This window comes from Dermacentor albipictus, chromosome 7, assembly GCF_038994185.2.
Source record: "Dermacentor albipictus isolate Rhodes 1998 colony chromosome 7, USDA_Dalb.pri_finalv2, whole genome shotgun sequence".
Classification (NCBI taxonomy): domain Eukaryota; kingdom Metazoa; phylum Arthropoda; class Arachnida; order Ixodida; family Ixodidae; genus Dermacentor; species Dermacentor albipictus.
Genome location: NC_091827.1, coordinates 43,372,504 through 43,399,958, shown reverse-complemented (window position 1 = coordinate 43,399,958; position 27,455 = coordinate 43,372,504). Strand labels below are relative to the sequence as shown.

The following is a 27,455-nucleotide window of genomic DNA, read 5'->3' as shown; positions in this document are numbered from 1 at the left end:
CAAGTGCCTAATGATTAGTGGGCCTGGAGCACTCATGGTGACTGGGGAAGCATAGAAGTAGCACGTAGCCGGCAGCCAATAGAACGCGTCCAACCAATGTCTTTTGTCAAACTATAGAGAAAGCTAAGCACAACAGGCAAAGAGAAACCCACGAGCGGTGTCGGCTCTTCCATGAACTACCGATGCTCCCTGCAAGCGCCGCCGTTCTGAGGGTGCCGCCGCGAATGGAACAGCGGTGCTTCCATCAACTATCGACACCCGCTCATGAGTATTGTGTGTACTGTAAAACTCTCAAAAATGTGGAAAAACCCTTCCGAAAAGTGAACAAACACGTGGGATAGCGAAATGCTACGTAGCGCCATAGAGCAAACATAAAATTGTATCTACGTTGTAGCTCCCGTTGGTCTCGCTTTTTTGATGGTACCATCTTTTGGTTTCGATTGTAGGTTGACCCTGCCCCCCCCCCCCCCCTCTTCAGATTTTCAAATTAAAAGAAAAGTGGTCAACCTACAATCGTGTAAATACCATATATGCCTTCTGCAGTAGCAACTGTCTATTGCTACATGGTAATGACGTCCCGCCAGCTTACGGCAACAGTTATCGTCACTGTTCCTCCTCTTCACACTCCTTTTAAACCGTCTCGCACAATGCCTATACTAATTACCACGCATCAAAGCAATAAACGTTGTCTTGGCTCAGCCACCGCCGTCAGTGGTGTAGCCGGAAATTTCATTTGGGGGGGGGCGCTCACGTTGCAGCTCGGCCTCCTCCTTATACAATACTATGAGGGATCAAATACACGAATAATAACTGCATTGCCATTGCGAAAGCTTCTGCAGACGAATTCTAGAATGCCACGCACTGACAAGTAAAATATGTATTTCTTCATAAAAGAATGCACTCGTATGTTGCAAAAATTGTGCTCGAAATAAGTGATATCAATGCTTCCATGGGTTTTTGTCTATTTAACAAGTAAAAAAAATATCGCACGAACTTTAGAACTATATCAGTTCAAAACCAGCAAAGCAGTGTATGACGCTGATATGAAAAATGTAAAGGTTTTTTTCTTTCTTTCATGGTATTTATTACAATAGCAACAAACCGACGTTCACGAGTTGTGCATAGTCGGGCAATGGAGAGCACAATGAAAGTCACACAAAGAAAAGTCATGGTTCATACTGTCGGTAGAAATGTTGGTTTCACTTTAGAAGGGTGGTAAGGATAGGCACCTCACCAAAATGGGGTACCAGTCCGGCTGTGTATCGAGTGCATCATAAACCTGCTTTAGGTGTAGTGCCATTTGTAAAGGTCGTGAAATGAACAAGTTGAGGACAAATGCTTTAATTAAACTTTAAAAACAAGAAAGGGGCTGACAGATGGGATGGCACACTGTGATATAAAGTTTGTGAATAGGGATGAAGTACCTCAGACAGGCTGGCCAACGTTTCGATAGGAGGACCTATCTTCGTCAAAGGCGGCCTCGTCATCCTCGGCGTGTTAGTTTTAAAGGGTTAGTGCAGTGACGTCACGTGCGGGTGTTGTCGCTGGCGGCTGGTTTTAAAGAGAGAGATTACAAGAGGGAACAGGCGCTGTCGTCCGACGTCTGTGAGCCTCATTCTCAAGACGACGGGACAAGAGCGTGAGAGTAAACATGCGGGGAGAAAAGAAAAGAAATAGAAGCAGAAAAAAAAGCGAAAAAAAGGGAAAAAAGGGGGGGGGCAAGGCGGCACCAAGACACAAAAAGGGGGGGGGGAGTGAAAGAAAAAGAAAGAGAAAAATGAAATTTTAAGAAATACGGGGCCTTGGGAGCGTGTTGGGGATGCGAAAGGTTAGGAGGTATTCAGGGGGAGTCGGCGGCATGTTTTTGAGGCATTAGAAGGGCCGGTCAAGCGGTCTGTGCGCGAGGCGCGAGTAACACAAGAGACAGAAAAGAAGGAGAAAACCCAGACACACACACACACACACTCAAAAAAAGCATGAGTTGAAAGTGACTTGAGTAGAATAGTAGTAATAGGTCGAGTAATTTTGAAATAGTTAAGGTGGCGACGAGGAGTCTGCGGTGCAATGTATGGGGTGACTGAAAGGCAGCGGCATGGTCTTTCAAGGGGCACTGCCCCACGCGCTTAACATAGGTGTCGTTACGGCGGCATCCAGAAGGCGATATTCTGGGTTGAGGCGCCGAAGAAGGCATATTGACTTCGGAATGTGTTGTCGAGGTGGTTTCAAGAAAAAAAAAGATTAAAAAAAAGGGGGGAGGGGGAAGGGGGGGCGAAATCGGTATAACAAACAGGAGGGGTGACGCGTGCAGAAGCGGGCGGGGGCAAGTGTACATGGAAGAAGGGGATCGTACAGTTGGTATAGACGTAGAAACCTGAATGAGTACATTAAATTGAGTAGTAGGCAGAAAAAAATTTTTTTTTTCTTTTCTCGAAATGGAAGAGTAGGTGAGGTTAAGAATTAAAGTTGGCTGGTGGCCTAATGTGTTTTGTGTATTTGTTGATGATATGAGAGTTTCAGATTTAGGTTACAGCTTTTAAAGATTCTAAGTTGCCGCGTGCCAAATTAATTCCTGTCGGGTGTCAAACTTTGTCAGCCAAGAGCCTTGTTTACATTTTTGTACATATACAGCGGCCAGCAAAAATCTCAATGACGCTGTCATTTACTCCAATCTATAGCTCAGGAGCAGCTGTCACCGGTCGTGTATTGTGAGTAACTGCACTGAAGTTATAGTTGCTACAGAGAGCACACATAAAAAGCAGGAGTCCTGAAAAATATATGAGGGCAATTCAAATGAAAGTGAGTGAATGCTAATATATGAATTATGGGGTACTTTATTTAAAAGTAGCCTCAGTGGGCATTCAGACATTTGTCCCACTAACTAACGAGTCGCATGATTCCCGTTTCATGAAACTCCTTGGGTTGCTGCTTGAAAGAGTCTGTAACCGACTCTTTCATGTCATCGTCCGACACGAATCTGGTTTCCTTGAGCTGTATTTTCGATAGCCCCAAAATGAGGAAGTCGCAAGGCGACTGGTCTTGGCTGTATGGCGGATGTTGTAGCGTTTCCGGCTTGAACTTTGCCAGTTTTGTATTACCCACATCAGCGAGGTGGGCCCGGGCATTGTTGTTGAGAAAGATAACCGCATTCGTCAATTTTCCACATCGTTTGTTCTTTCTTGCGACACGCAGCCGATCTGTCGTTTAGAGATATCGGAAAAGATTGATAGTTTTTCTAGGTTTGGCAAATTTTATCAGTACAGGCCACTGACAATCGAAAAAAAAGTCAGCACCTTTCTGGCGGAAATGACGGCGTTTGTTTTCTGGGGGTGGTGGTGAATTCAAATGTTTCTACTGGATGCTTTGCCGTCGTGCTTCAGGCTAGTAATAGTGGCACCATGGTTCGTTCCCGGTCAGGATTGCAGACAAGAAGTCGTCACCCTCATTGTGGTACCGGATCAGATGAGTCAACGCAGCGCCGAACTTATCCATCTTCTGCCGGTGGTTCAAAATCTTGGGCATCTATTGCGCACACAAGAGCTGATAACCGAGATGTTAAGGAATTATGGTGTGGACCGAACCGTGACTGATGTTCACACGCTCTGCCAGTTCATCGATGCTTATCCTCCGTTCTTGTCTCATCAGCTCATCAACCTGTGAAATTGCATTGGGAGTAATAGCACGATGGCTTTGACCGGGTCTTGAATCGTCTTAGAACTTTCATGTCTTTCTTTGAACTGTTTACTCCAACGCTTCACAGTGACTAATGAAGTACAATGTTCAGCGTACACACCAGCCATACGGCGAGTAAATTCTTTTTAGGAAAGACCTTCAGCTGTCAAAAACCTCACGACACCACACTGTCCAACTTTTGGAGTGTCCATTAGGCCACGCAACCATGCTCAAACCAGTCTATGAGAGCATTAAAGAACCTTTATCCTCACACCTGCGTGTCACCTTTGTAAATGCAAGATACCTGCGTGCTACGTGCATGCCTCGGAGATAATGAACAGAACCATTATTGCGCGGGATTGGTTGGCTCCCTTTCATTTGACTCGTCCTCGTACATTACAGATGCGAAGTTACAATGGAATGCACAAATGCGAAGAAACAGCCTGATAAAGGGCAAAAAAGTGCCACTAGCAACAAAATTCACTGCACGTGTGCACAAAACCTCGCAATAAGATATTTAAATATCCGCATAAGTCTCCAATAAATCTACGTATCTAAGAAGAAGTCACGGTATATAAGGCGTCAAACAAGGCAAATAAACAAGTTGAGCAATCACGGATTCACAGGCCACAGAATCCAATGCCCCCCTCTACAGCCACTCCTCCTGATGTATCGCGTGCGACGGAAGGCACCGCGCTTCCTCCCCGCTTTTCTCCCTTGCGCACACAAGACTGAGCCACCATCGTCGGCTTACCCATGCCAGCCCCCCACGTCCATTCACTCGCACATACAGTATGCGGCGCTTGGTCACGTTGTTATCGCACTTGAACTTTATACAGAACATGAGGGCGACGGTGATGGCAGGAATGAGCCTGGAGTGTCCATATAATTACTTTCGCAATAATATAATAAGAGTATCCGGCAACTGAAGCATCATGTGGCCAATTCCTTTCCGCAAAAGAAGTAACAAAATCAAACTTTCACCATGCGACAATTCGCTGCGCCACAACAATGTCTTTGTGTCTGTGGGCGGGGGGAGGGGGGGCAAAGGCACCGGAATGAAAAAAAAACGCAAAGGAAAGCATGTTGCCCACATTCGAATGCCTACTTTGTGCACCTAAGGTGGCTACCGGATGAATATCGAAGAAAACGTGAGACGCTTGGTCCACAGAGAACCGTACGCATACTACTCGGTATACTACACCGGCGAGACAAGACTATCCAGAGAGGTTGCACTAAAGCGAACGCCTTGCAATCCGTCGAGTCCCCTCAGTGATGGCGGCTAGCGACCATGTAATGTTTCTTTTTCTTGTCTGCTAGCCAGAAGGTGTCTCCAAAACTCTCCCAGGCGAAAATCCACGCACGCGCGTGCAAAACGGACGCGCTCCGAAGTGCGCCACGTGGTGTTCGGGCCAACACGAGAAGCACACATGTGCTCTTTCTAGGTCTGGCAGCACGCGGGTAGCGAGAACAAGGAAATTAAAGAGGCTCAACGTGTACTCGCGAATAAAAGTCAAAGCACGAAAATATGTAAGAACGTAGTTACCTTTGCTAGCTTTAGTGTCTTGATATGGATGCTTTGGCGCACGTGAAAAAAATGTTATCTTTTTATGAGGTATGACGGCACAAATAAACCGCCACAACGCTTCGTCTCATCGGACCTCGCTGCGTGCTTTGTCAACTTGTCTGATAGTGTGTTGATTTGGCTGGTCTCATTGTATGTTCCGATGTACGTTATTAGAATATCAATGCACCTTTGGCGTCAAGCGTCAAACGTTTATAACAACATTAAACCCACAATGTTCCGGAATTGAAAATCTACAGCACGAGTTCAGAAATTTCAATGCACCTATCGCACCGAAAGCTTATGAGAACTTTATACCCATAAAGTTTCTAAATTGAAATCCATGCGCTTTGTAGATAACGTAGCTTTCGCGAGGTGTCGCGACGAGCCCATTCGCAATCAAAATGCCCTTGAAACTTATTCATATTGATACTTTTTGTGCGCAAACAAACAGGGACGAAGAATAGGGGCAACACAAGGACGAGCGCTTTCTAACAACTGGTTTGTTTTTGAAGAACTACTTACTTAAATACCCACAGAACTGCGCGTTCTAGTCAACAGAGCACCCTACAGCGCATATGATACCCGCTGATCTGCGCCATCAAGTCAAAAGAGCAACGTCAATATTACATATAACACTTGTGATAAAAAAGACGTGGACAAAAGCCACCCGGTCATACTAAAAACAGCAAAGTGCATAAAAACAACCACTTACAATAAAATGCGTTAAAGATGGGATGATAGAAGCGAATTTTCTTTATCTAACGATGAAACAGAAGGATGGCTGATGCATTTATCTTTTTGTTTTTCAATCCAGTATGCTTCCACGATTTCCCTAGCGGTTTGATTCCTATGCCTGTATAAAATGTCTGTGCTAGTAAGACAAGGGGAGCAACCATGTTCTTGGCAATGCATTGCCAAATGCGTACTAGGGCGACCTTTAAGGCTAGACAAGTGCTCCCTTAACCTAGTGTTTATGCATCTCCCAGTCTGCCCTACGTACACATGACCACACGTCATAGGAATATGGTAAACAACGTTCTTCGCGCAAGCAACAAATTGGGTCTTGCGCGGATGTTTAACAGTGCACTCTTTCTGTACAACACCCTTACTTTCAAACTTCTTTTTAACCTTGGAACGCACACTACCTATTTTGTTTCTTGCCGAAAATACTACTTTTACTTCATAACTACCAGCCACTTTTTTAAGTCTGTGTGAAAGGCCGTGCACATACGGAATCACTGAAACATTGGAACCTCCATCCTTCTGCCTTTGATCCTTTGTGCATTGTCCTTTATCCTTGTTAAGTTCTTTCATTAGGCTAGCACACGTCGCCAGCATCACAGCGAACGGGTACCCAGCCTTTCTCAACCTGTCAACTTGCTCAAAGAATGCAATCCTTACGGTGTGGTGGCATGACTTCAACAACGCAGACCGGAAACACGAAATGACTATTCCATTCTTCACAAGCCTGGAATGGTTTGAGGCATAGTTCATTAGCGGTTTTCCAGCTCGGGGTGAGAAAGACCAACACACATGTTCCGGTAGGAATGTTAACTTGACATCAAGAAACTGTAGCCTCTTATCTACCGGTACTTCCGAAGTAAATGTTAAGCCCTTTCGCAGAGAATTGAAGGCTTCTACAACCCTATTTCTGAAAGCACCCTTGTCTACAGGACAACCTAAAATCAAGTAGTCATCGACATACCTGTATATCTTACTTACTACACCTTCTAAATCTTTTGCCAGCTCCCTGTCTATGCTTCCCAAAAAAAATGATACTTAGGATGGGAGCTACCTTTGACCCGATGCACACACCCCTTGCCTGTATATAAGTTTCACCACAGAACCATACATGTGTATTCGCTAAATAAAAATGCAGAAGTTCAAGAAAGGATTCAACGGCCATGCCGCACGTATTGCGGAATGACACCTCGTCATTTTCCTTTGTTATGCAATCTTTAACACTGCACATTAGGGGCCCTTGTGGTAAGGAATAGTAAAGATCTTGAACATCTATGCTGAATCCCCAGATGTAGCTTGTACTATCTAGTGCCAAACAATTCACAAGGCCTTCAGAGTTTTTCAATAAGTACGGATCCTGCACTTCTAGGGAATTCAACATTTTTTGCAAGAACTCCGCGACCAGAAATTGCCAACACCCTCTCTCAGACACAATTGGCCTAAACGGAATTGCTTGCTTGTGGGTTTTTGCCGTAAAAAATATCTCCAATTTCATTCCTTTTGAGTTCTTTACACGTGACGCAAGCTTAGCTTGGTCACATCTTTTCAATAGCTCCACCGCTTTCTTTTTAACGTTTTCTACATTCACATCACATTTCTTAAAGCACTTGTTCACCGCTAGGAAAGCTTTTTCTAAGTAACAATCATTTGGTACAACAACCAGGAAGCCTTCCTTGTCTGCTTGAATAACACGCAGATTATTCTCAACCAAATACTTAGCAGTCCTATCAACATTGGTCCTGGATCTATCGCTTACCGAAGCTTTAGCCACCACGTCCACACATTCCACCACACATCGATCTTTTTCTTTCTCCGGTACACTCCTGGCAATGTCCCTTGTAAGTGCCAACCTGTCGACGATGTCGATCCTTGGTTCCACGCAGAACTTTGGTCCCAACTTGAGAACCTGTTGATGCCGTTCTTCCACCGTTGCACCCCCTAGTATTAGAAGGCGTCCCTCTGGCACTTCCCTTTTCTTCTTCTTTGGCAATTTTCGACGAACATCGTTCCATATAGCCTCAGTCACAATTTTAACGTGAAGGCTTTTCGGGACTGGTGCAGACAGGCAAATATTGTGGCTGAGGGTATATGGAACGATGTTCGTCGAAAATTGCCAAAGAAGAAGAAAAGGGAAGTGCCAGAGGGACGCCTTCTAATACTAGGGGGTGCAACGGTGGAAGAACGGCATCAACAGGTTCTCAAGTTGGGACCAAAGTTCTGCGTGGAACCAAGGATCGACATCGTCGACAGGTTGGCACTTACAAGGGACATTGCCAGGAGTGTACCGGAGAAAGAAAAAGGTCGATGTGTGGTGGAATGTGTGGACGTGGTGGCTAAAGCTTCGGTAAGCGATATATCCAGGACCAATGTTGATAGGACTGCTAAGTATTTGTTTGAGAATAATCTGCGTGTTATTCAAGCAGACAAGGAAGGCTTCCTGGTTGTTGTACCAAATGATTGTTACTTAGAAAAAGCTTTCCTAGCGGTGAACAAGTGCTTTAAGAAATGTGATGTGAATGTAGAAAACGTTAAAAAGAAAGCGGTGGAGCTATTGAAAAGATGTGACCAAGCTAAGCTTGCGTCACGTGTAAAGAACTCAAAAGGAATGAAATTGGAGATATTTTTTACGGCAAAAACCCACAAGCAAGCAATTCCGTTTAGGCCAATTGTGTCCGAGAGAGGGTGTTGGCAATTTCTGGTCGCGGAGTTCTTGCAAAAAATGTTGAATTCCCTAGAAGTGTAGGATCCGTACTTATTGAAAAACTCTGAAGGCCTTGTGAATTGTTTGGCACTAGATAGTACAAGCTACATCTGGGGATTCAGCATAGATGTTCAAGATCTTTACTATTCCTTACCACAAGGGCCCCTAATGTGCAGTGTTAAAGATTGCATAACAAAGGAAAATGACGAGGTGTCATTCCGCAATACGTGCGGCATGGCCGTTGAATCCTTTCTTGAACTTCTGCATTTTTATTTAGCGAATACACATGTAGGGTTCTGTGGTGAAACTTATATACAGGCAAGGGGTGTGTGCATCGGGTCAAAGGTAGCTCCCATCCTAAGTAGCATTTTTTTGGGAAGCATAGACAGAGAGCTGGCAAAAGATTTAGAAGGTGTAGTAAGTAAGATATACAGGTATGTCGATGACTACTTGATTTTAGGTTGTCCTGTAGACAAAGGTGCTTCAGAAATAGGGTTGTAGAAGCCTTCAATTCTCTGGGAAAGGGCTTAACATTTACTTCGGAAGTACCGGTAGATAAGAGGCTACAGTTTCTTGATGTCAAGTTAACATTCCTACCGGAACATGTGTGTTGGTCTTTCTCACCCCGAGCTGGAAAACCGCTAATGAACTATGCCTCAAACCATTCCAGGCTTGTGAAGAATGGAATAGTCATTTCGTGTTTCCGGTCTGCGTTGTTGAAGTCATGCCACCACATCGTAAGGATTGCATTCTTTGAGCAAGTTGACAGGTTGAGAAAGGCTGGGTACCCGTTCGCTGTGATGCTGGCGACGTGTGCTAGACTAATGAAAGAACTTAACAAGGATAAAGGACAATGCACAAAGGATCAAAGGCAGAAGGATGGAGGTTCCAATGTTTCAGTGATTCCGTATGTGCACGGCCTTTCACACAGACTTAAAAAAGTGGCTGGTAGTTATGAAGTAAAAGTAGTATTTTCGGCAAGAAACAAAATAGGTAGTGTGTGTCCCAAGGTTAAAAAGAAGTTTGAAAGTAAGGGTGTTGTACAGAAAGAGTGCACTGTTAAACATCCTCGCAAGACCCAATTTGTTGCTTGCGCGAAGAACGTTGTTTACCATATTCCTATGACGTGTGGTCATGTGTACGTAGGGCAGACTGGGAGATGCATAAACACTAGGTTAAGGGAGCACTTGTCTAGCCTTAAAGGTCGCCCTAGTACGCATTTGGCAATGCATTGCCAAGAACATGGTTGCTCCCCTTGTCTTACTAGCACAGGCATTTTATACAGGCATAGGAATCAAACCGCTAGGGAAATCGTGGAAGCATACTGGATTGAAAAACAAAAAGATAAATGCATCAGCCATCCTTCTGTTTCATTGTTAGATAAAGAAAATTCGCTTCTATCATCCCATCTTTAACGCATTTTATTGTAAGTGGTTGTTTTTATGCACTTTGCTGTTTTTAGTATGACCGGGTGGCTTTTGTCCACGTCTTTTTTATCACAAGTGTTATATGTAATATTGACGTTGCTCTTTTGACTTGATGGCGCAGATCAGCGGGTATCATATGCGCTGTAGGGTGCTCTGTTGACTAGAACGCGCAGTTCTGTGGGTATTTAAGTAAGTAGTTCTTCAAAAATAAACCAGTTGTTAGAAAGCGCTCGTCCTTGTGTTGCCCCTATTCTTCGTCCCTGTTTGTTTGCGCACAAAAAGTATCAATATGAATATGTTCCAACTAGGCCGACTCGCAGTTATGCTTGAAACTTAGTGCTTGTATGGCACTCCTTGCGTTATGTGACTCCCGATGCATAGGCGCTGCCACGAAATCCAGCCTGAGTTCACAATGTATGCGCTCAGATGTCTTTTCGAGCGTGAAAAAGACATTCTAGACAAAATCCAGAATGATTTCCGACGCCGGGGTTGTTTTCGTCGGTGATGCATGAGGCCCCAACCTGTGCGGACGCGACCTGATCCAGGTGTTCAACATGCTGGAGGTGCCAGTAATGAACGTGAACACGACAGGTGGGCGCATGCCTTTTATCGGGACGGACAATGTTAACGTGCACCGTTCGGTAAAAGAATTCGCTGACGTGTTCGCGCCAGGCCTAGGTCTCATCAGGGGTCCACCAGTACACTTTGCGATGCAGGAGAACATGGTACCGAAATTCTGGAAAGCATGTGAAGTTCCGTACGCCTTTCGTCCAAGGGTAGCCTCTGAACTTGTGTGCCTTTTGGCCGCGGGCATTATTTTTCCTGTGCTCCATTCTAAGTGGGGCGCACCAGTGGTGCCGGTAGTAGAGCGTAATGGCCACATTCTCCTCTTCGGTGATTTCAAACTCACGGTTTACAAAGCTTGTCACACTGGACAATATCCATTGCCCCGGGTAGAAGATAACCTGGCAACGTTGAACAGTGGTCAGGTTTTCACCACGATAGATTTGCGGAGGCTTAAAAGCAGCTACCGTTGGACGGGGAAGCCATGCTACTTACAACCATAAACACCCATAAGGGACTATTTAGCTTCACTCACCTGCCATTTGGAGTGCCTTCCGTGTTGGCAGTGTTCCAACGCCGAATGGAGACCATCTTGCAAGGACTTCCTGGGGTTCAGGTCATCTTAGACGACATCGTCATCGCAGAGAAACACAATGACTGCACCACTCTGCGCGAAGTATTACAGCGGTTTCGGGAAAATGGCGTGCGCTTAAATGCGGACAAGTGCAAGTTCCGTCGAGCACAGGTGGATCTCCTTGGACATCGAATTAGTGCTCAGGGACCCAAACAATGTCGGAAAACATGAAGGCCATTCTTCAAATGCAGGTGCCGTGCAACCTTGCATAATTAAGGTCTTATCTGGGCATGGCAGCATACTACCACAAGTTTATTCCCAAGGAAGCTAAGTGGGAGTGGGGTTCCATTCAACAACGGGTGTTAAGCAAGGTGAAAGACTTCAAGTCCGCTGATTTCCTGACGCATTTTGACCCACGCAGGCCTCTTGCCCTGGAATGCGATGCCTCCCCCGATTTGATCGGTGCAGTGATTTCTCACGATGTCGGGGACGGGGCGCGTCGGCCCATAGGCTTTCTTTCTCGGGTACTGAGTGAAGCCGAGCGAAATAATTCAGAGCTGGAGCGTGAAGCTCTGGCTCTAATTCTTGGGGTCTCGAATTTCCGAAAGTACCTACTCGGTAAGCCATTTACGCTGTTGACTGACCATAAGCCGCTTGTGGGACTTTTTCATCCAGATCGGGCTGTGCCAGCGATGCTACTGACTGCATACGACTGCGTCATCAAACGCTAGCCAGCAAAGCAAAACGTTACAGCAGGTGCCCTCAGCCGACTCCCGACGTCCGCAACGTCTCATCCAGAGACCCTGGAAAAAACCGCGGATGGCGAGTATGTGTTGCTCACGGAAAACTTCAATGACGGTGTTATGTGCGCGAAACAACTGGCCGCTCTTACCTCGCACGAGGATGGCTTAGCAAAAGTGCAAAACTGGGTGCGGGAAGGATGGCCAAGAAACTTGGGGCCCAAGGTCCTGCATTTGCCGCCATACTTCAACCAGAAGGCGGAGATAACGTGGAGTCATGGGATTCTATACTGGGGCCATCGCGTAATCGTGCCTAACAGCGCAAGAGCGGGAATGTTACGCCTCTTGCATGATACCCATCAAGGCATTTGCTCAATTAAGCGGCTAGACTGTTCCCTACTTTGTTATCCCGGGATTGATAACGTGATTGAGAACATGGTTAAGTCGTGTCCCAATTACGTACAAGCAGCGCCTATGCCCCCCAAGAAAACCCTGGTCGCATGGCCAGAAACGGACGAGCATTGGTCCAGGCAGCATATTGACTTTGCGGGGCCGATCGATGGACGCACGCTACTGATCGTTGTGGATTCACATAGTAAATAGATCGAAGCAGCAGCCCTAAAAAGCACCACAAACCACGCCGCCATTGAAGCCCTGCGTACCTTGTTCGTCACGTTCAGATTGCTACGGAGGCTGGTTTCTGATAATGGCCCACAATTTACAAGTGCCGAATTTCGGGAGTTTATGAAACAGAATAACATAACACATCTCCGGACAGCACCGTATCATCCGCAGTCCAACGGGCTCACAGAACGTGTCGTGCAAACTGTTAAAGAGTTTTTAAAGAAGAACGTCCATGGGTCATTAAAAACACGCTTGGCAAGGATTCTGCACATGTACCGAAGGACGCCGCTGGCCGGGGGCAGTACCCCAGCGAAACTTCTTATGGGCTACGAGCTCCTTTCCAGACTGGACAACGCAGTGGCACCACCTGGGCCTCTCGCCCCGCAGTCGCCACTTGACCGCCACGTTCTTGGCGTGTTGCAGCCGGCGGAACCTGTCTGGGTAAAGAACTTCGGGCAATGCGAGCCATGGATCCCAGCCCGAATCACGTCATCGGACGGCATTCGCAAGGTGAATGACCAGTGACCAGATCAAGGCACGAGTGTGGGAGCATGACCTGTACTACGGATCCTGTGACCCTGAGCTCCAAGAAGGAACCGCCAGTCCCCACGTAGTTGGGACACCAAGGCAGGGGCCAGGAATACGCGAGGCTGCCCCGAACACCCCGACTCCAGCGCTGCGCCGGTCGGGCCGGATACGAAAACCCCCAGACCGCTATGTACCATAGGGTGAACGAGATGTTACATCGTAATGACATCACGCCAGCTTACGGCAACAGTTATTGCCGCTGTTCCTCTTTCTCACACTCCTCTAACCGTCTTGTACAACGCCTATATTAACACTCATCAAAGCAATAAACGTTGTCTTGGCCCAGCCACCACTGCGTATGGTGCGGATTCTTCATTTATCATACCAACTGTCTCACACCAACTAGCCGCCGTTGAAGCACTGTACAGCACATAGTCAGGGCTTGTAAGTCGCATCTCACTATAATGAAGCTGCACCCTACATGGAAGTGCCTTCAATGTACCAAATATTTGTTATAAGCATATGTTTGTTAAACTGATATCTTCAAGAAACATTTTGGATTAATTTCTTTGTACAGTAAAACCTCGAGGATACGAATCTCAAGGGGTCGTGCGAAATATATCACGTAAAATTTGTATCACCAAAAAACAAATGAAATCAGCGTGTTAAACATCCAGAAACTCATTTTTAGAAATTTATTCAGAATGCAAGAAGTTCCGGATGTTTTTCTGGGTTTTCATCTTCTTTGCGAGGATAGGATTCTGGTCACGCTTATGCCTAAGGAATCACTTGTCCATCTCAAATTCTCTATTATAAAATTTTTGGATGCCTTAGCCAGATCACCTACCAGTTCTTGTGCTTTTGCATTGATATTTGAGTGGTGTCACAGTGTTCTTTTTTTCTGCACTGCTTCTTTGTGAAGAACAATCCAACTAAGTATACATGCCTGAATTTTCTGACATAGCCTTGTGCAATATTTTTTTTAGTTGATAGTACTTTTTGCTATGCTTCACATGCAAGTGAAGGGACAGTTTGTGCATCCACTAAAAAGTGAGACACTTATCATGCCTGCAGCCTTTCCTTCCTTTTTTTCTTTTTCCTGTGAAATATAGTAAGCTACTACTGCTACTAGTAGTACTAGTATTGTTATACTGCTCCTCCTACTAATAGTCATTAATATTCCTTTAAATCTTTTCACAGCTTCATTTAATTCTCAATCTACAATTAAAGGTTAATGGGTGGTGGTCACCCAGGGAGGCCCTGCACTGTATTTGTCATCCCTGGGGCCCAAGGACTGACTGTGAGGAAAGGTTATTCTATGTGTGAACTGTGAAAACTAGCAGCTGGGGAATGAGTGTTCGCCAATAGTACCAATCACGAGGGCTCCGAGATTTTTATCTACATTTGACTCGCATACAGATTAGGTGCACAATTCTTTCAGGTGTGTGTGGCCTACCCGAAGAGCGTGGCCCCTGTCACAACTATACGGTCTACTGGTTCTTCAGCGTCACCGATGGTCGCTGCAACCGCTTCTGGTACGGTGGTTGTGAGGGCAATGGAAACCGGTTCAACTCAGAGGAAGAGTGCAAGAACACCTGCGTCAAACCTGAAGGACCAGGTGAGGAAAGGGGTCAAGGCATGCTTGAGGTCAAGTGAAATACAATTATTGTAGTTACTGGTGTAAGGCCTGCCCTCATTTAAGCCTTGCATCCTCACTTTGTAATGAAAGAATTTTGACAAAAAACGTTTTGCTAAGCATGATACGCATACACCTGTGCTGGTAATTTCCATAAGCTGCTACTAGGTGGCACTAATTACTTTCCTTTTGACAATGGCGTCATCTTCATTATCATGATCATCATCACCATCATGTTTCATTGGATCACGCAGCATAGATCCAGTATGCTTTGACAGTACCATCCGTGCTGTGGCTTGTTTAGCTGCACGGTGCTTTCGTGTGCATGAGAGGGCATCACTACAAAAAATGTGCTCGGGGGTATTGTACACACGGCATGCATTTTCGTTCAAGACCATCATCAGGAGCATCAAGGTGATATGAATCTCAAACAGTAGGGACATCGCAAAGGACGACTAGCTTTGAGAAGGCGCCAATGAGGCGAGCTCATCAAACGACGAGGCCGGTGAAAGCCACATGCACGATTGATTAAATTTCTTCATAGTCGTAACAACAGCAGTTACATTATTCTGCATAGCCATCAGAGCGTTGTTTGAGGCTTCAGTAAATAGCCATAACCCGGCCTCCTGTAATGCTTACAACTATGTAAGATGTGACAAAAAAAGGCACTGGCCTAATACAATGAGTAAATGCGGTATCCTCATGGATATTCTTAGGCAGCCGTAAGCTTTAGGATTGGTATGCAAAATTTCATAAACAGCCTTCTCCACATGTTAGTGTTGTCTCACAGAATATGACCGATCTCACGCTCATGGCAGTGTTCAAACTGTGGGTCATGGGTAAAGAGCAGGGAAAGAGTGAGTAAAATCGGCAGAGTGTCGTAGTAAAACATTGCAGAATAGGATCGCCCTCTTCAAATAATAATTGCTATCTGGGGTGGAAATGGTAAAACAGGTAGGATTACGGGGGAATGGAAAGTAATACTGCATCACCAGGCTCACTCCCATGAGAAACTTGAGAACCGAGTACAGCTATGCTTGCTGTGCTGAGTGGTCCACGGCTTGGGTGCAACCATTCGTGGGACATCATCAGACGTTAGGTACCTTGTGTTAGTCACACAATATGTGTGGGGAAGCGGACTTGCAGAATTTGGCACATGTAATTTACGTTGACGTTGTTTCGTCACATAATAGCTGATAGCAGCGACACCACTTTGATTTAGTCATGCTATGATAAAATATTCATTCCGAGTTTTATTTTGAAGTGTGGCATGTATTGTACCATTATGCTTCATGCTTTTCACTAGGAGACCAGGATGATGCCAGTGCAGGCATCCATGTTTCTTTTCGTGTGGAACTTGCAACTGCATTCTTGATTTATCACTGACTAGTATATGTAGTACAGTGTGACATGGACTTTGAGTCATTGTGGGTGGATCTCTGAATCTTATCGCAGATGCCTGCCTGCTTCCAAAGGTGATTGGTACGTGCGACGGCCAGTACCAGCATTGGTACTTCAACGCGACCACTCGCTCCTGCGAGTCGTTCATGTACGGAGGTTGCCTCGGAAACAACAACCGCTTTGCCAGCAAAGACCTGTGCGAGCAGACCTGCCTGCAGCAGGAGAAGCTTGGCAAGCGTTTTGATTCAGACAAATTCAACTTCCTCTCCTGATTTCTCTCTAATTGTGTATCAGGACGTACGTCGACCAGTGCTGGTTGACAGGTGAATCAGCGAGGGCCTCGGGAAAACCTGTGTGCACCTTTGCCCAAGCTGCAAGGTGTTTACTGAAATAGCTAGGAAAACTCTAATTATTAAACATATGGTTTGTACGTACTGCACCAACCTCAGGTAGAGGCCATGGAAGGAGCTGAGTCAGTATAACGGTCTGCATTACCTATGCATATATTAGATCATCATCATCAGCCTATGTTTATGTCCACTATAGGACGAAGGACACTCCCAGTTATCTTCAATCACTCTTGCCTTGCGCTGGCCGATTCCAACTTTCACCTGCAATTTTTTTAATTTCATCACCCCACCTAATTTTCTGCCGTCCTCTACTGCGCTTCCCTTCCGCTTGTCACCCCTACTGTAACTCTAATGGTCAGCCGGTTACCTGTCCTACGCATTACATGGCCTGCCCAGCTCCGAATTTTCTCCTAATGTCAATTAAAATGTTTGCTATGCCCATTTGATCTCAGATCCACATCGTTCTTTTCCTGTCTGCTAATGTTACACCTAACATTTTTCATTCTGTTGCTCTTTATGCAGTCCTTAACTTGATCTTGAGCTCCAAGTTTCAGCCACAGATGTTAGCACCGGTAGAATGCAATGATTGCATGCTTTTCTTTTCAACGACAGTGGTAATATAGATATTTCATAGTTAATGAAGACCACACAGACTAGAAAAGAAGAAAAAAAGAAGGGCAAGGAGGACAAGGGATTGAAAAATTGAGTCTATAGTGACATCTCAACGTGTTGTTAATAGCAAAAACCTGTACCGCTACCGGACACTGCAGAAAGGGCATCTATCTTTCACTAAACACAATATGTCATGAATGCAAGAAACTGGAGTACCTACTTATTCGTAATGCTGGAATTGTAATAACAAACTGGCAAACATGCATGCTGACAAAAGAAAAAGCACAATCCAAGTGAATACTCATGAAAATATGAAGATTTACCATGACCAGACATGTTGCAGGGAAACATTTTAAAAGAGGGGAAATGGAGGGGCTATTCACAGTCTTGCAGGAAAGCGAGTTTCACCTTATGATCACCAGCTAAAGCAAAGGTGGCATTGCTTAGGACCTATGAAGTTGACCTTTGATTGGTGCCAGTTTTGAACAAGTGTCATTAAAGAAAACACCGACACCTTTTCATGACCTGCTGGAGCAGTTGAGGCTTCATGCTGCTGTGGTTGCTTGGTCAACACCTACCTGTAGAAGAAAGGAAAAATACTTGTGTTAGCATTCCTGTGAAAGTTACAGACTCGTAAACTTTTCCTTTTTTTCAGACCAGTGTGAGCAGTCGGCAGCACCTGGACCATGCAGGGGCTCGTACAAGCGGTTCTACTACGACCGGCAGGACAACCAGTGCAAGCGGTTCACGTATGGTGGTTGCCAAGGAAACGCAAACAACTTTGTCACAGAAGAGGAGTGCTCAGAACAATGCGTCAGGCTTAGCGCACAGGGTGAGTCCATGTGCAGTTAGGATTGAGATTAAACAAAATGTTACGAACACCCTGATCCACCCACCCGGTACAGCGAGCTCCCACCCACTTTCCCCACACCCCCCCAGGTTTAGTATATTTTTAAGCCTCACACAATTTGCTGCACCCTTCAACCTCCATGACAGTACCTGACTTACTGTTTTCGTTTTCCTTGATAAGGTCAGTTCAGCTGAATTTTATTTTATCCATTCGCGTTTTCATGACAACGCAGTTAATATCAGCCCACAGAAGCTTCAACGCCTTCATGTGCCACTGGGAAGCCTTTTATTCAAACTGTAAATGAAGAGGACGAAGAGAATTACATTAGAATATGCGCGCTACTTGCACACTTGAATCTCAATAACAATGTGACATGCCTGCAAAATTCCATTATTAGATTCTCACATTTTGCTGCTGAGCAGAATGCCGCAGGTTTGATTCCCAGCCAAAATGTTCGTGCACAGGCACGTACCCAAGGGGGGGGGTTTGCCCCCCCCTCAATATTAGGTGGGACATTTCCATTCCCCCCGTCCACTCCATCACTCCTCACGCACATTCCTAAAGCGCCACCATATCAAACTTGAAACTTGACATCTATTCGGTGGTTAACATTTTGCGGCCTCTTTCACTCCTTTGGATTGGTGGTGGTTATCGGCATCTCCCGGGATGTGAAGGCCAGTTTTCTCATCAATCGGTGCCCGTGCGAGGAGCTCGAGATGCATTCAGTTGTCGCCATCTATTGCAACGGTCACGCCCCTCACTGATCCTTCGTTAGTTCAACGTTCGCACGACCAGTGCGAGCGCATGTGCAACTCTACAAGAGTCGCTGGTGTGACATTAGCGGCTGCATTCCTTGGCAGCTTCTTGTCAAGGTTGTGCGCTGTAACACTCGTGTGTTTTGAAAATACCATTCAGACAATTTTACGCTTGAAGGATTTATGCAGATAGAGTTCAGCAGCAGAGTAAAAGAGAATAAGTACACAGACTATTTAAAGATTTGCATGCAGAATTCATGCATTATTGTTTTAATGACTGATTACATACTAACCACATGTTCCTGCAACAACTGTTTTGGATAAAAAAAGGATGTGGGATTTGAATTAAAATCATTTCTGCTAAGCAAGCTTCAAAGTAGGGGCAGATATCAAAACTTGTATAGTGGCTGCTACCAAGATTATTAATTCACAAAATGTCACTAACTTTTTTATTAAAGGGACACTAAAGGCAAATACAAAGTCAAACTAACGTGATAGATTAGTGCTCAAGAATCTCTAAGGCATCAATATCGCAAGCGAACTGAGCTTTAATCGAGAAATCGAGGTAAATGCAGGACATGGTTAGAAACTCCTCCGGGATGTTCAAGCACTTGCCCGATGACGAAAGCACTCCTCAGTTAAATTTTGTCACTAGTACTCAACTACTCGTTGCAAAAAACATCCTCGTATTGTATTATAAGATGAAATAAAATGCCACTTCTCCAGTTCCAATTCATGCTCAGAAAAAAGAACTAATTGAAATTACCTTTGAAAACGACGCGGGCGGTCGAAAGCTTTCGTTTTCACTCGACTCTGTGCCGTCCACGCTTTCGCGTTTCAGTACATTCCTGATCGATAGTGTTGCGCTGGTTTTTCTCGCTCGCGAAACTTGCACAAACTGCAAGTAGCAAACAATTCAGCTTCCATGTGATGTTGCGGGATGCCCGAACGGTCTATGCCACTGCACCAAAAAGCAGCTGCCGCGGCGAATCCACTGTTCTGTGTTGGCTCGGTGCCGCCGTCTGTCGGGCGCCGTTTTACTCATCGACGGCAGCAAAGGGCGGTGAGGGCGTATGCAATGTCACCACTCCCCAGATTGGGTGGTGGGAGACTTGAATAAAAAAAAAAAGGTATTCGGACCCTTCAGACACAATTTTCTCATAAACATAGTGTCTTCTTGGCACTAAACAAGTGTTTCAAGGTTTTTGGAATGGTACCTAAACAGTCCACGTCGGCTTAGTATTTGCCTAGCATTGGTGCGATGCCTTTAGTGCATTGGTGCATTGCATTGCATTGGTGCATTTGCCTTTAGTGTTTTTTAACCCTTAACTACAATGACGAATTTTGAAAAAAAATAGAGAAGTGAGAATATTTTTAGACCTGCATATTTTGCTCCAATTTTTTTTCCGGAATATGTGATACCAGGAATGGTTATCTAAATTTCACTGGTGTTGTTGCAATTATTTATTTGTGAAAAAAAACAAGAAACTGTACATGTACGCATGTACAAGAAGAGCGGAATGTTCATGATGAGTTAACTGGTCATCGGCACCAGAAGGCGCTTATTGCAATGATGATATAAGCATTAAGGGGTTCATGACTTGTGGGGCATGGTGTGATTGCAGAATTGAAGTCAATCAGTAATAAAAGCACAAATTTTTATATACTTTTTGCCTAGCGCCACTTTAGAAAAATGCAGGCTCAATATGTGCCACCCAATCCATTGCATCTCAGTTAACAGTTTGTCACACTGCACTTTTCTGCTCTGCAGAAACACTTTACTACCCTTTTTGGGAAGTGCACGTAAAAATGAAACACGAGAAAGAATACAATAAAACTGAGAAGTTTATAGGAAGGAAAAGATTATGTAGAATGATTATGAAAGTCTTGTGGATGACGTGTGGAAAATAATCACAAATTCACCCAAAACAAATGAATGCAATGCTCCATTTGATATGGAAGCTTACGGCTGACTTTACAAATGTTCTTGTTCTTGAGTATGTTATATGCCTTAGAAGTTTCATGTGTGTGCTCATCATGATGTTTCATGATGATTGAGGTATCCTCAAAAGAAGGCATCCAGCCGCAATCATGACAATGAGTGGCAAGATGCGATGACACCATTCCCCTTAACGAATTGGCATGTTTGTATAGCCTGATATTTACACACCCGCCAGTTTGTCCGATGTGGACACTGCCACACTCTTCTGTTTCGTTTTTGTGTGCTGCCCAAGAAGGAATAGGTTCCAGCTTACCCACTTCTCAATCTTCTAGAACACTTTACTAACTGGAACAGTAATGCACTTCCAAATTGGTGCCAGTACCAGTACGACATTAGTACCAGTACTGAACTGGTGTGAACTCATTGAGCAGGGCGAGCGGCGCTGTTAGCATCAAGACTTTGTCACCGCACCATGGACGAACTCCGTCAACCAGGCCCTGGACTGAAATTTTTGACGCCACCTGAAACACCGATTCCTTGCCCTTTCATCTGTTTTATTATCCCTTTCGGACACTAATTATTTCTGTGAGCTGAAAAAGCGCTATCCACTTTTTTCCCATTTTTAGCACCGCTGAAAATAGCCAGCAGCAAAACAGGCACCAAATTTTTAAGATTTTGGTGCATTTTATTTCTCTACAAGTGTGAACTTCACACCTGAACTTCAAACATCATTTTAGCTGTGCAAGTGTAATAGAGTATTTCGTGCACAGTATAGTACTTCGAAACACTGAGCTACTTCGGAGGTTCACCTGATATAAACAATTACTAATAGAAAAAAGAAAGAGATTTTACTATATGGCCACATGCTGATTCTGCAAGAAGGAATCGAGATGTCTATCTTTCGGCAATCTTTTTATAAAACAACAGCAAACAATAACTAGTGTTCAAGAACAGGTCTAATAAGGAGTAGTCTAAATATATAAAAGATAAATAGAACCTCATTAATAATGAAGTCGCATCCTACACAAAAGTACCTTCACTATGTCCAATATTTCTTATAAGTAGTTTTATGTGCTGATATCGCTGAGAAACATGTTAACATATACTAGCTGTTTTGCTAAGTCTATTATCGAACTTTGATCTAATTTAAATGTGATTATCGTTTGTTGGCTTTTCTGGTTATTGAGTGTTATCATGTCAAACTGTGAAACATTTGATTGAATTTTTATCGAAGGCCTGCCGCTAATGGCATGGCCTCCCGAATAACGTCATAAGCATCACAGACTCATCAGGGTTTTCGGACGCTACTAGAAATATTTTTAGTTTTGAGTAACTAGATTGTGATTCATAGTTTCCCATGGTTTCCATTTGTACACTTCTGTTGAACGTTTGTGTATTCTGTGTGTTTCTTATTTGAGAAATTTGTGCCTTATTTGTATTAACTGATCTGCATTTATGTAACTCACCTACCTCCCCCTCCTCCTCTGTGTTGCCATAAGGCCTTGAGGGTAAAATAATCGAAAATCTAAACGAATTATAGATGCAGCATCGCAGAGTGTTACAAAGTGTCATGTTCCCTGCTCTCCTCTCGCCTGTCCTCAGTGTCCCGTGACATCTGCGCCCTGCCGAAGGAAGAGGGTCCATGTCGGGCAGCCATCCTGCACTGGCACTACAACATGGCGGCTGGGCGCTGCGAGCAATTCTACTACGGTGGCTGCGAGGGAAATGCCAACCGGTTTGAGTCGCATCGTGACTGTGAGCGTGCCTGCCTCTCCGTTGGAAGTGAGCACACTGCAGATTCACGTCTTCTCTATGCTCTACGCTAGCAAACATGAGAGGCTATGTGTTCACCTACGGTGGAACGGTCCAGATTGAGTGTGCACCGCTTGTACATCGCACTGTACGTGCCTTTTTTGCTTATGCTATGTTCTGAGTTTGGTGTTCATGTGCTGGGGTGGTTCCGCCCCCACTTCATCTTCTTGCATTCCTTGTTTTGTTACTATTGCGTGGCAGTTGTGGGGATGCCAGCTTGTCTTACCTGGTCGACAGCTAAGGTACAGCAGGAATTGAGTTGTCATAGCTAAGGCAGCTACAACAAGAGACGATGCTAATGCTCTGCTGCCAGCGCCACCTTGCTACAAGGTAGTAGTAGGCATGCGCGTAACTTCGTTGCTCCTTTAGGGCTTCAGGACATTACTCTGAGCGTGGACTTAACACGCGCACTTTGGTTAGCTTCATGAGCCATCCTGGATAAGGTCTGTAATTTGGCAGCAAAGCACTGTGCTTGTTGTCATAGGCGAATGCCTGTCCTGTACGGTCCACACCCGCCGTGGTTGCTCAGTGGCTATGGTGTTAGGCTGCTGAGCACGAGGTCGCGGGATCGAATCCCGGCCACGGCGGCCGCATTTCGATGGGGGCGAAATGCGAAAACACCCGTGTACTTAGATTTAGGTGCACGTTAAAGAACCCCAGGTGGTCAAAATTTCCGGAGTCCCCCACTACGGCGTGCCTCATAATCACAAAGTGGTTTTGGCACGTAAAACCCCATATATTATTATTATTGTACGGTCCAGTTCGTAGTGCTGCACCTTGGTCATTCGCCAATTGCGACTGAAACACTATCATGGGCAAATTTTTGCCCTATCTCTCTTGGCGCTGAATTCAGACTTTTTAATTCCTTGGTTTAAGTTCTAGTCCGGCCTGACAAACAAGGCATTGATTGTCATTCAGGGAATACATACGAGAGCAATGCACATGTGGCGATTCGGTTCTCTTCAAAAATCACCCACTTGTTTTTTGTTTTCTCAACTGGGTGTTGATACTGATGCTCCTGCACACATTTGTCTTTCCGTATGCTAAAACATTATTGTGAAAAACTTCACAACATCCAGAGGAGGATTTGTACACGTTGCGTGCAGCAATACAGCAGGTGCCCTTTTTACATTGTTGTTCTTTCACAGAAAAGCATGATGGCTTTCTTTCTGACTACGGGCAAATTTTGAACCGCAGGTCGAAACATCTGCTTGCTGCCGCAAGAGGCCGGAAACTGCGTGGAGTTTCGCGAGCGGTGGTTCTACAATGCAGAGGAAGGTCGCTGCCACCGTTTCTACTACGGAGGCTGCGACGGAAATGGGAACAACTTTGGCTCACACCTGGAGTGTGAACACACGTGCGGACAGCCAGCTCCAACTGAGAAACCTCAGGAAGAGTTCCTACTTGGTGAGGGAGTCGTGTGTGGGAGCATTCAGACTATACAAATAAGAGGTCGAAATATAGAAAGGTATTAGGGGTTTGTAGCCAGCCTAGGCAGAGATAATGTAATGATTCAATTTCTGCACTCTTAGAGGGTTTTAGATTGTCAATATGCGTAATTATCGTTCATGGAATGGCAGGTTACTTCAGACATAGATGTGAACAACTGCATTAGTGGTGCCATCTTGTGGCACAGAGTTTAACCAGACGCTCTTTTCTCCGTCACCGAGGGTTTTGAGCTGGATACAGGTGGCCGCTGAAGTTGCTGCGCGGAACTGGCCACAGCATCACCATTGCCTGGGGTGGCTCGATTGTAGTCCGGGGCAGCAGTGCAGACGATGTGCCGTTGACAGCAAGCCAGGAGTGACTCCACTCACGCTGCGTACACTCAAAGCAATCGGCAAACACTAAAGTATTGCAAGGGAGAGTAATTCTGCATGCGCATTGCCCACGTGGCACGATGTTCAACTCGGCTAGAAAAAGATTGGGCGGATACTCAGATGCTAAGTTTACGGGAACGAACCTCGCGTCCTTGAGTGGAACGAGTAATTTCAATTCGTGCGAGGCTAACTAGGATGAAGGAAGCAGGGTGCAACAACTCAGCGCCACGGTCCACCATGTTGTGTCCCTCCACGTGCGACAGGCAGCTTTGTAAAGCCTATGCCTAAGGGCTCGCTACCCTGACAACATCCGGCATCCAAAAAACAACACCGAAAATGAACGCAAAAGAGGCAGTCGCGAGGAAACCTCAGCTCTGTTAGGTGGTCCTACACCGTTGGGCACACACAGCATTCGATTTGATGGCACCCACCGTCCCAGACGGTGTCGGAGCACCCGGTGCCAGGCCGCTATACCAGTCAGCCCGCAGCGGCAGTCGTGGGCCGCGGCCATCCGGCTCGCAGAGCCGCGATTTCATCATAGTCAAAGAAATTGATAAAGCTATTTACATAAGAAATTCGGACCACCCACGGGGCTTCCGTACTCACTCGCTTCAGGCTTGCCAATGCTCCGCGGACGATAAGCCTCGCTCTCCCAGGATGTTGACCCCGTGGCTCTTGTACCGACGAATGTCATTAAAAAAATCATTTCCGAAAAGGCTTAGCATGTCGACAAGTTTGAACACACTAGGGCCGCAGTCGCCTCGCTTAAAAAGCATGCCGCCGACTCTAGCGATCAAAATCCACGCTTGCCCTACACTTCAATTCAAACAAAGGTCTCAAACGACTATCGTCCCATGCCCCATGAGCCCCGCGTTGGGGGACAAATGTTGAATTCTCGCCTGTGCTCGTGGGAGAAAGGAACGACAACACAGTAGTGCAAACAATCACAAGGGCATTTATTGCACCTTTCATAGATCAATGGAAGCCTGCTAGCCGAGTTGCTATGCACAAAACATGCTGATGGGCGCGCGACAAATCGCAGAAGTCTGACTCACCGCGACCGGATAACGAGCGAATATGTTCGCCCCATGCTGGACACCAACGCCTGGTCATTCGAGCGTACGGTCACGCGAACGGTTGCCCGTTAGAACTAGGCCTCACGAGACGGTCTCGCAGAAGCCTGGATCGGCGCACGCGCGGAACGTCCGCGACGCTCGCCGACGCGGAGCCAAAGAGGAAGAGCCTTCTCCTTTCTGCGCCCAAGTTACCCCGTTGTTAGGTGGCGTTAGCAGAGCCACACTCGCGCCATCTCTCTCAAAGCCCTTCAACCACACCGACTGCCGCGGGCACCAAGCCACGCGGCGAAGCAGCACTACAGGAGACGGGAGCTATGCAGGAAAACAACAGATCAGGGGATGCGTTAGAGTCGCACATCCCCACACCAGAGAGGGCACAGATCTATTATAGAAGTTATTAGCTAATATTCTGCTTACCTGCCAGTATAAATCGTCAGCAGTGATGCAGTTGACAACATGCAGCCCCTTTTGTTTTATACTGCACTTCATTGAGAGTATGTACACAAAATTGTGTAAGTGTTTTCATTGAATAAGCAGTGGTGGAACAAAGAATGTTGCTGAAGCCAATATTGCGACGGGGGCGGTTTGTTTTCGTCAGGGCAGGAACTGCTTTGCTTAGCAGCGTTTATGTGCGCATAGCTCACCCATACCCACCTGATATTCCTTGTTCTACCATTGTTAATGACTTCAAACCTCCATCTTCCTATGAATCTCTCTCTTGTTGGATAAAGTGTCACAAGATGTCGCTAGCAGCATTGTTACTGCCATCCATGTGCACCATAACCCAGTATTTATGTAAGAAGTAACAACTATACGGACAAACTACGGCTCTCTGTTGTCAAGCTGTCTCAGTTGTCTGAGTCATGCTCGGCCTACGTTATCACTGTGATTGGGCAGTCATAGATGGGGGACGATAAAATGGGAACATAACTCAACCCTCCCCCCCCCCTCCCAACAGGAACGCTCACATTACTCCAGTCCCTGTGGTTACTTTCATATATTATGTCTAGCTAGAGTGATGTGTTGTGGTCCTGAAAACCTTACCACAATTTTTCTGTGCCAAAAGAGTGCTTAGTTGCCGGAATAATCGCTGTTGAAGCCTGTATGGTTGTTAAGGACAAGCGGTCACCAAAAAGAATCTGTGGAGATATGTCATCCATATGTTGGCGTAGCACAGTAGACCTCCACTGTGCCGTGATCTTGGGAGGTCATCCTGCCACCCGGTGAGTGACAGAGGGCTACACATATAGGGAACAACACTCCCACGAACGTACAAATCATTGTGAAGAGGCAGCATGAGTGAGTTCTTTTGTGATCTGTTTCAAATTCAGTGAATTTTTGAGTCATGTTCAAATGCAGTGCAATTATCTTTTTATTAATATTGGTAGACTATTGTCTCGCGATTGTGCAGATGAAATAAAACATTGTTAGGAGCTGGTTCTGTATGCACACGGCACTGGCACCAATCCTGTCTTGTATGTACTTCATTTTCTTGTGCTGTTTTCGATAAATGTGATGCCTTGGACATCTTAGCACACTTTTTTATGACTTTATCTTTACCTGATCTTTTCCTTTGGGCCTCTTCTCAAAGAAGACCTGACGTAAAACCTGACCTGAGGCGTCACGAAGACGACTCAAATCCATGACTTAGTAACTGACTTCTTTCTTTTTTAATTTTGAGCAGCGTACGCTGCAGCATGCCTGGGTGCTTAAATGAAACTTCACATAACAATTGAAGTAGCGGTTCGTTCTGTCTTATTTTCCAGGAGCCAACACATTTAACTCTCAGTGTGGCCAGTTCACAGCTTGGCAGCTTGAAAATTATTTTTTCTCAGGATTTGGTTCAGCACCAAGGACCAAATGGCCGAATACAACGAGATAACCAAGGCTTTCCACCTGGCTCCTACCCCCTTGTTCCTGGCTGAGTCGTGAGCAAGCCATTTTATTCAGAAAGTTGCAGATGGGCTTACTCCCCAGCCCATTGCTGATGCACAGAATGTATCCCGAGATTCATCTGACAGACACGTGCAGAGTCTGCCGAAGGGAGACAGCCAGCTTCGCACGCA

General features: G+C 45.6%; 2 protein-coding genes across 2 annotated transcripts in view; both read left to right on the top strand.

The window, feature by feature from the left end:
- LOC135915258 (papilin-like) overlaps positions 1–27,455 on the top strand; it is a 348,089-nt gene that overhangs the window by 188,991 nt on the left and 131,643 nt on the right. The window lies entirely within an intron of this gene.
- The window catches only part of Ppn (proteoglycan-like sulfated glycoprotein papilin), an 88,344-nt gene that overhangs the window by 54,626 nt on the left and 6,263 nt on the right, over positions 1–27,455 (top strand). Inside the window, exons 23-27 of the mRNA XM_070521234.1 lie at positions 14,577–14,753; positions 16,227–16,409; positions 17,790–17,966; positions 22,284–22,463; positions 23,691–23,900. Of these exons, the coding sequence (XP_070377335.1) occupies positions 14,577–14,753; positions 16,227–16,409; positions 17,790–17,966; positions 22,284–22,463; positions 23,691–23,900 (927 nt within the window). The remainder of the gene's footprint in view (positions 1–14,576; positions 14,754–16,226; positions 16,410–17,789; positions 17,967–22,283; positions 22,464–23,690; positions 23,901–27,455) is intronic.